This window comes from Erythrolamprus reginae, chromosome 2 (genome assembly GCF_031021105.1).
Source record: "Erythrolamprus reginae isolate rEryReg1 chromosome 2, rEryReg1.hap1, whole genome shotgun sequence".
Taxonomy (NCBI): Eukaryota; Metazoa; Chordata; class Lepidosauria; order Squamata; family Dipsadidae; genus Erythrolamprus; species Erythrolamprus reginae.
In genome coordinates this window covers 14,449,700-14,459,384 of record NC_091951.1, presented here as the reverse complement: position 1 = coordinate 14,459,384, position 9,685 = coordinate 14,449,700, and the positions used below count along the sequence as shown (strand labels likewise).

The 9,685-nt window shown below is 38.1% G+C and overlaps 1 protein-coding gene across 1 annotated transcript; it reads right to left on the bottom strand.

Annotated features, from left to right (window-relative positions):
• Nucleotides 1-701: 701 nt before the first annotated feature.
• LOC139158327 (vomeronasal type-2 receptor 26-like) lies at nucleotides 702-9,044 on the bottom strand. Its single transcript, XM_070735631.1, has 5 exons — nucleotides 8,784-9,044; nucleotides 7,072-7,890; nucleotides 5,394-5,621; nucleotides 3,130-3,256; nucleotides 702-1,597 (listed from the first exon to the last, which is right to left on the bottom strand). Exons 1-5 carry the CDS (start codon nucleotides 8,943-8,945, stop codon nucleotides 702-704), a joined length of 2,232 nt encoding a protein of 743 aa, XP_070591732.1. The 5' UTR covers nucleotides 8,946-9,044.
• Nucleotides 9,045-9,685: the final 641 nt, after the last annotated feature.

Sequence of the window (9,685 nt, the reverse complement as noted above, 5' to 3'; positions counted from 1 at the left end):
TCTTTCTTGTACTAAGCCAGTACTTTTTTTGCCAAATTGTCTTTGATCTTCTGATTGTTCCGTTTCTGCTCCTTAATGTTCTTCAAGTTACTTGCATCTGATCTCATGCTTTTGATTTTCAATTCTAGTTGGATTTTCCATTTTGGTTTTCTAGTTGGTTTCTGTTGCAGTAACCCTAGTTCTTCAGTTACTACTACTACTACTACTACTACTACTACTACTACCATTATCATCATCATCATCATCTCCAAGACTACTTTCCTCATGTCTCCATTTGCCTGCTAAACTGTCCCATTAATCTGGAAGCTGATTTCACCCACACAATTGTAACTAAAAATGTATTGTTATTGCTTTCTTTAGGACTGTAGAGAACTAGGACTAAGAAGAGCTTTAGGAATAGGAGGAATACGTCCTCCCCATGTGCATCTTGCTCCATACCTTACCTTACCTGTCAATTTTAAACCAATGTTAATGGTATTATTTATTGTTTTAATCCTTCTTCTTTTTTCTTGATTGAAAGCTGACTAAATGGGAATGGAATGGAATGGAATAGAATTCTTTATTGGAAAAATGTGGACACACAAGGAATTTGTCTTTCATAATAAACAAACATTAAATGATCAAACATGTTAATCAAGCCTACTAAATGACATTTTTTTGGGGGGGGAAATAATAGATTTGTAAAAGTCATTTTTTAAATTTTATTTTGACATCAAATATTCTTTGGTATTCAGATCTGGTCTATAAATGATAACGTAGCATTTGGGGCTGAAGATGCAGACCAAAAGACCAGCACTGGAAGCTAAAATGGAGAAGACCTGAACAGCCACCATGTATTTCCCCCTGGTGCTCAGGTAGGCTGGCACAAAGGATATCCAGACACTGCAGAAGACCAGCATGCTGAAGGAGATCAGTTTGGCTTCATTGAAGGCACCAGGGAGATTCCTGGCCAAGAAAGCCACTGTAAAACAGACAGCAGATAGGAAGCCCATGTACCCAAGGGCAACATAAAACATGGAGACAGAACCTTGATTGCATTGTAGAACTATGTCTCTAGGTTGGGAATGCATGTCAGAGTCAGGAAATGGGGGGGAAATTCCCAGCCAGATGCTGCAGATGATAACTTGGAGACCAGAACAAGAGAGAACAATGGAATTGGCCAAGCTCTTCCCCAACCATCTGTGCACTTTATTCCCTGGTTTTGTGGCCAAGAAAGCTAACACCACTGTGATTGTTTTGGCCAAGACTGATGAAATGGCAATTGAGAATGTAATGCTGAACGCTGTTTGTTGGAGAAGGCAGGTCAATCTCCATGGCTGGCCAATGAATAGGAAGGAAGTCAAGATGGAAAGCAGGAGGGAGACCAGGAGAATGTAGGAGAGGTCCCGGTTGTTGGCTTTCACAATTGGTGTTTCCAGGAATTTAATGAAGATCCACAAGCCAAAGCCTGTGATTAAAGAGAGGAACAAGGCAATGGCAGTCAAAATAATCCCCAGATTTTCTTTATAAGAAAGATAGCTCTTAAACTTGGGAATACAGTGAACTTGATTAATGTTTGGATGTTGATCATCTGGACATTTGGTACATTTGTCTGCATCTGAAAAACAGCAAGAGTAGGATCTCCCTTTAACATGTCCTTTAATAAAATTCATCCAACTCTATTCTGATTTAAACTGTCAATTTAGTTCATCAGATTTGTCAGTTTTCTGAGTGCTCTAATCTGTATTGTGATCATAGCAAGAAGTAGAGAATGGAAGATATAAAGGCATGTAAATCAAATAATAAGATAAGATAAGATAAGATAAGATGCAGAGAGAGATTTCATTAGTGTCTGAAAGCAACTAGTGTTGGACGAACCCAACAAAGTTCAGGTTTGGCGAGTTTGCCGTGAATTTCGGGTGAGTTCACCGAACCCCAACCTGAACCCGAACCCAAACACTCCGTGACGTCAAAGCTCAGCCCCTGGAATCCCATTGTGGGATTTCCCAGCTCCTTTTGCTGAAAGGACCTCCCTTTGTTTGCTTCGAAGAGAGTGCAAAAGCATCACCGGTTCTATGGTGTAATGGTTAGCCCTTTGGACTTTGAATCCAGCAATCTCAGTGGAACCTCCTTTTTTTGTTTTATTTATTTTATTTTAATTTATTATTTATTATTATGTCAACACAACACAGCAAATGAGACCACTATGCTGTATTTTGTATTTCATCACCAGTCGGGCGCTTCCCAAGCACCTAGGACTGCGTGATGTAGTGGCGAATTATGTTTGCCGATCCTAGTAAAGCGACCTTTTGCAATTGACAGATGGAGATTTTGTCAATTCTGATGGTTTATTATTATTATTATTATTATTATCATCATCATCATCATCATCATCATCATCATCATCATCATCATCATGCTTCTTTATATAATAAAAGGGGTTTGGTCCTTTTAATGCTTTCTTAGTGGGAAAATAAATCAGCAGCATGAAGCAAGCCAGACAGTCCATTTTATTTCTAATTATTATTCTATTCCATTCCATATTTTGGCCTCTGGGGTATCTTCTCACTTTATGCTGCTGATTTATTTTCCCACTAAGAAAGCATTAAAAGGACCCTCCAGCTCTTTGGGGGCAAAAGGGAACCTTCCCGATGTGCCCATGTAAATAATTATGATGATGATAATTAATAATACTAATAATACTAATAATACTAATAATACTAATAATACTAATAATACTAATAATACTAATAATACTAATAATACTAATAATACTAATAATACTAATAATACTAATAATACTAATAATACTAATAATACTAATAATACTAATAATTTAAGAAATTTAAGAAATTTGAGAAATTTAAGAAATTTAAGAAATTTAAGAAATTTAGGAAATTTAGGAAATTTAAGAAATTTAAGAAATTTAAAAATTTTTAAAAATTTTAAAAATTTTAAAAATTTTAAAAATTTATTTTTTTAAAAAAAATTAAAAAATGAGGTTCCATTGAGATTTGAACCCGGATCGCTGGATTCAAAGTCCAGAGGGCTAACCATTACAGCATCAAACTAGTGATGCTTTTGTACTCTCTTCCAAGCAAGTAAAGGGAGGTCCCTTCAGCAAAAAGACTTTCTCCTACTGTCCCCCACCTTCCATGGTGGAGATAGTTCCTTCTGCACATGGATGACAATTGTAACAGCAAATGGGCTTGTCTTCCTGAGCCACCTTCATGAATCCAGGAGAACAACTTTCCACACACCTGGAAGCGGGCAGGGGCTGGGAAAAAAGAAAAAGAAAAAATGTCCACAACATGATTTATTGTATCTCCTAAACAGGTTAAAAAAAGGCAGGGATCTCCAAATGAAGGCTTAGGTTTGCTAAATTTGAAGCCTAAAAAAGAAAAAGGAAAACACATCGGAGCTTATCAAACTGATTTGGCTGCTTGTTGCCTATTTATCCTCTCTTCCAATGTTTCTCACACAAACTTTTTACAGAATACAAAATAACAGAGTTGAAAGGGACTTTGGAGGTCTTCTAGTCCAGCAGAAGACTTTATACCATTCTAGACAAATGGCTATCCAATTTATTCTTAAAAACCTCCTGTTGTGTAGGATCCACAACTTCTGAAGGCAAACTCTTCCACTGATTTTTCTGCTTAATTCTAGCTTAGATCAGTGATAAGTTTCCATCTGTTACTTCTTGTCTTACCCTCTGGTTTGGAGATCAGATTGACCCCTTCTCTGTAACAACCCTTCAAATATTGGGAGACTACTATCATCACCCTAGTCCTTCTTTTTGTTAGAGTAGAAATTCTCAGTTCCCAAAACTGTTGCTCATATGGTTGAACCTCCAGTTGCCTAATCTTCTTTGTTCCTCATCTCTGCATTCCTTCTAGAATCTCATGTTCTTTTAATTTACATTTTCAATGTACATAGCCAAGGTAAAGTTGGACAGATTTTCTTCAGGGGTGGGTTCTGGTTTCTTCCACTGCCAGTTCACTCAGGGACACACCATGTGGGCATGAGCATTCATGTGCAGTACTTAAAAATAGCTTCTGTGCATGCATAAAAGCAAAAACAAGATGGTGGCACCAATGGCACCACTGAGCAAACCAGCTCAGGGATATGGCAGGCCACCAATGTACTTCCGGTTTTTAGAACCAGTCTGTAACTGGCGGAACCCACCTCTGATTTTCTGCTTTGGTGAAATGCTACCCCACATTTTAAAACTTGCTGCGTTACAGAAAGATTTATATTTATTTATTTGTTTATTTATTTGTTCGTTCATTCATTCAATCACTCACTCACTCACTCACTCACTTACTTACTTACTTACTTACTTACTTACTTACTTACTTACTTACTTACATAGAAACATAGAAGACATATGTGGGGGCAACAGCTGGCCCAGGCCCAAACACAACACTGCCCTTATACTATTTTCTGTATTTTATATTAGGATGGATATATGTTTATCCCAGGCATGTTTAAATTCAGTTGCTGTGGATTTACCAACCACATCTGCTGGAAGTTTGTTCCAAGGATCTACTACTCTTTCAGTAAAAAAATATTTTCTCATGTTGCTTTTGATCTTTCCCCCAACTAACTTCAGATTGTGTCCCCTTGTTCTTGTGTTCACTTTCCTATTAAAAACACTTCCCTCCTGAAACTTACTTACTTAAGTATTTATAAAGGGACCTTGCAGGTCATCTAGTCCAACCCCCTGCTCAAGCAGGAGACCCTACACCACTCCAGTCAATCTCAAATTTGATTAGTTCCCCTTCTATTCCATCATCTAGGTCATATTGAAGGTGTTGAAGAGCACTGGGCTCAGGTTTGAACCCTGTGGTAACCCGCTGCCTACCTCTTTCCATGTGAATTTGGAACCATTGAGGACAACCCATTGGATGCAATTGGACAGCCAACTCTTGATCCATCAACATGTTTTGTAATCTACCCCATTATTTTCCTACTTGCAGACCAGGAGATTGTGGTCTACTTTAAAGTCTACTGTAAAGTCTACTTTAAAGTAGACCACCACTTTACGGTCTACTTTAAACTGATAGACAGTTAACTGGAATAGTTAAAAATATTTTTCTCAGACAACTGAGTGTGTAACCAATGAATATGTTTCCTCTTGGAATACTGAGATGACATCCTTACCCCAATTCTGCAATACTCTTGCAAAAACCTCAGAAAGGATAGAATAAAGTCTGAAGTGGTACATGATTTCCTGCCTTAGCAAGGGATTAGACTAGAAGACCTCCAAAGTGTCTTCCAACTCTGTTCTTCTGTTCTATTCAGTTTTTTAATTGTTTCTATGTATATTAATTGGATTGTTTATTACTGTCTCTTTTGTGAGCCACCCCAAGTCCTCAATTAAACTTGAATCTTCTGTTTTGTCTTTCCCCCACCTTGTTCAGCATTTCCATCTTTGCAGTAGCATTCAGATTCATCATTAACTTGAAATCCAAGGATCCTTCCCTTTCTAGACTCCCAACAGTCACTTTGCTGACAGACAAATTGGAGAAAATCATCCAGTTCACAATATCCAGGTCTGCCACCAGCAATCCATTCTCATTCAAATATACCCCATCAATACAATTATTATAAAACTGAGAGGTTTGGAGGAAAGGATGAAGCTGGCAAGGAAGAGAAAATGGGCAATGTTATGTAGACACCGATTTATACATTTGAGCTGAAATGAATGATCTGCACTGAGGAATACAGAATAAAAATCATGTTAAAAGGAAGCAAAATGAAAAGGGGGTGAACAGAGGCCCTTTACCTCTTCCCTTTCATAATTGTCATTGCAGAGCTGGAAAGCGAACTGATGAGCTGATGATATCCAAAATTAAAAGGTTGTCTGAGGGACCATCTCTTGCCGGTCACATTTACCCAATTCATCAGAGCTGGAAGGCAAGGGAATGTTGCAGGTCCCATCCCTGAGGGAAATACAGTTGGTGGGATCCAGAAGAAGGACCTTTTATGTGGTGGCTCCCTCTCTCTGGAACATCATTCACTCAGAGATTAGAATGGCCCCCACTATAACTCTCTTCCAGAAGGCACTGAAAATCTGGTTCTGGCAGTCTTTTCATCATTCTTATCCCCCATCTCCTCCCACTTATGACTATATGACTGTAACTCGTATCCTCATGATTTATATTGATCATTTCCTAATATGATTTGATTGCTTATTGTACCCTATGACAAACATTTATTTATTTGTTTGTTTGTTTGTTTGTTTGTTTGTTTGTTTGTTATTCATTCATTCATTCATTCACTCACTCACTCACTCACTCACTCATTTATTTATTTATTTATTTATTTATTTATTTATTTATTTATTGTTAGAGTTGGAAGGGACCATGTGGGTCATCAAGTCCAGGAACCCTATAGCATCCTAGCCAAATGGCAGTCCAATTTCCTCTTGAAAATGTCCAGAGTATTGGAGTTCACAACGTCCGCTGGTAGGTTGTTCCACTGGTTGATCGTTCTGACCATCAGGAAGTTTTTCCTTATTTCCAGGTTGAATCTCTCCTTGGTCAGCTTCCTGCCATTGTTCCTCGTCTGGCCCTCTGGTGCCCTGGGGAATAAAGGGATCCCCTCCTCTCTGTGGCAACCCCTGGTATACCTGTAGACTGCTATCATGTCCGCTCTGGCCCTCCTTTTCTCTAGGCTATCCATTCCCAGTTCCCACAGTCTCTCTTAGTAAGTCTTGGTTTCTAGACCCCTGATCATTTTGGTTGCTCTTTTCTGCACCTTCTCCAGAGTTTCAATGTCTTTTTTGAAGTGTGGTGACCAGAACTGAACACAGTACTCCAGGTGTGGTCCATTTAAGTGTTATACCTTATGATCCTTGGCAAATATATCTTTTCTTTTATGTACATTGCGAACATATGCATCAAAGACAAATTCCTTGTGTGTTCAACTTGGCCAATAAAGGATTCTATTCTATTATACAGTTCTTACAATTATAAAAAGTAATTCTCAACTGCAATGGAGAGATTACCAACATGATCGCCAACATCCAATGATGGATATGGCACAAGAAGAAGAACAATGGAGAGTTGTGTGATAGAAAAGAAATACCTGCCATGCTTTCAGCATTTGATTTTTCCTGTTTTGACCCCCTTTATATGTTGTCTTCCTGGATCTGGATAAATAAGCAGCATTGATGACCTGTACCACAGCCCAGATTGTGTTGTAAATGAAATAGCTGTTCAAAGCCAGGATTGGATCCATCTCCTCTTTTCTCAGACCCTCCAGTTCTTCTCTCTCCCTGCATCGTCTCCAGGTTTTTACTGAAAAGGCATTTTTGGTATAAGAACACAGAAAGGAGGTCTTTGCAAAGACTTCCATGGTGGAATCCGACTGCAGATATTCATCATACTTTAACATTTGATTTTTCTTCATAAGAAAGGAAAAGATGCTATGGATGCCTTCAGTGGGAAAATAATCACCTGACCAGTAAATACCAGTAGTGAAGTCCCAACGGGTTGTGGTGATTAGGATTTTTCCTCTAAGAGGTTCAGTAAGTCTTTCAAATATATGATGCATAATTACAAACCCTATATTGAATGTATTCACGTCTGAGCCATAAATAAAAACCTTTACCTTCCTCCAATTTTGGTATAGATACAAGTCTATGAATAGTTTTTGAAAATCTGAGGGAAAGGATTGTGACAAAACCGGGCAAATACCATTCTTTATCAGCATGGAAGATAATGTCCTCATGAACCTTTGTCCATTCTCAGTGTCTGGAGCAAGAAGACCCACCAAGGTCCACCTGAAATGGAGGACCAGCTTCACCATTCCTGGGTACTGGACTCCTTCAGCTGGGAGCATTGGGTAGAAGAAAGGAAGCCGAGTTTTATCACTCAGAATCTGGGAAATAAAACTGTGACTGATCTGAAAAGAAAATAAAGAAAACTCTATAAAATTATAAATACAATAGAACAGAATAGAATAGAAGTCTTTATTGGCCAAATGTGATTGGACACACAAGAAATTTGCCTTTGGTGCATATGCTCTCAGTGTACATAAAATATATTTGTCAAGAATCATGAGTACATCGGGGTCAAATAAGCAATGAGTAAACAATCAATATTAATAAAAATCTTAAGGATACAAGCAACAAGTTACAGTCATACAGTCATAAGTGGGAGGAAATGGGTAATAGGAATGATGGGAAAAAACTAGTAGTAATAGTAGTGCAGACAGTAGGTAGTTTGACAGTGTTGAGGGAATTATTTGTTTAGCAGAGTGATGGCATTCGGGAAAAAACTGTTCTTGTGTCTAGTTGTCTTGGTGTGCAGTGCTCTGTAGCGATGCTTTGAGGGTAGGGGTTGAAACAGTTTATGTCCAGGATGCGAGGGTAAATAAATAAATCTATATAAATAAGTCTGCCGAGTCTGCGGAGAGGGGCGGCATACAAATCCAATAAATAAATAAATAAAATAAATAAATCTAAATAGATTTATAAATAGATAAATCTAAAAGTCTAGCCCTAAAGAAGGAATTGTTCACTTTTGTAGGGAGCCTTTGATCTTTTTACTTTACATTGCTTCTCTTCTTACTTCAGTGTAGCATTTTCTTCTCGCAAATGACCAATAGACATGCAAAATCTGCTTTAAGAGAGCCATGCAGGGGATTCTTGTCTGCCCAGCTGTTTCCCATTTGATAGAACCTTCCTTACTTTATATAATTCCTATACAAGAACTTTGCTCTTCATTTATAACAGAAAATGTAAAAGAGCCTGAAAGTTGCATGACTAAAAATTAATCTTCTCATCAAAGACACACCTGGGGGATTTTGTGGGTGCCTAATATGGTCGAAATCTGAATGGAGATGTCGGTATCAGCCTCTTCAATAACAGCCACTGTGCTTCTTTGCTTTCCACAGCTGTAGTTGGGAACATTGGACTCCCCCTCTGACAGCAGGTCCAGCAAAGCCTCTGAAGTCATTTGTGCACTGAAATAATTGTCATAGATGTTGTAGCCCAGAGTGACATTGAACGAAATGTTGGGATTCTGGTTGATTTCTTGGATGGTGATAAGGAAGGACAGCAATTTCCAGTGCTCTGTTGCTGCTCTCCTGAAAGTATGAATATATTGCAACATAAATCAGGGGAAAGAACATTTAATTAACTCTTTTCAACAATAATATTTTAATCCATCCAAGACCAAGATGTTTGAGAGGATTTCATTATATATTTGAATGAATTATTTCCCCAAATGGTTCTGGTATTTGAATGGAAAAATAGGAGTCTTTCAATATAGAATCAAGATCACATGAAATGTTAATACCACTTTATAATGCTTTATAAGGCCACACATGGAATATTGCATGCAGGTTTGCTCACCACAATCTGAAAAGGATGTTGAGACTCCAGAAAGAGTGCCGAGAAGAACAACAAAGATGATTAGGGGACTGGAGGGTAAAACATATGAAGAACAGTTTCAGGAAATGGATATATCTAGTTTAATTAAAAGAAGGACTAGGGGAGACATGATAGTAATCTTCCAATATCTCAGGGGTTCCCACAAAGAAGTGGAAGTCAAGCTATTCTCCAAAGAACCTGAGGGTAGATCAATAAGCAATGGGTGGAAACTAATCAAGGAAAGAAGCAACCTAGAACTAAGGAGAAATTTCCTGACAGAACAATTAATCGGTGGAACAGCTTGCCTCCAGCAATTGTAAAATG

Excerpts from the sequence above, each read along its gene's own strand:
- LOC139158327 (XM_070735631.1), bottom strand. The coding sequence starts at position 8,945 with ATGACTTCAGAGGCTTTGCTGGACCTGCTGTCAGAGGGGGAGTCCAAT. Across the intron at positions 7,891-8,783 it reads GCACCCACAAAATCCCCCAG|ATCAGTCACAGTTTTATTTC; the intron begins GTGTGTCTTTGA and ends TTTTCTTTTCAG. Across the intron at positions 3,257-5,393 it reads AGATGGAAATGCTGAACAAG|CCCCTGCCCGCTTCCAGGTG; the intron begins GTGGGGGAAAGA and ends CTTTTTTCCCAG.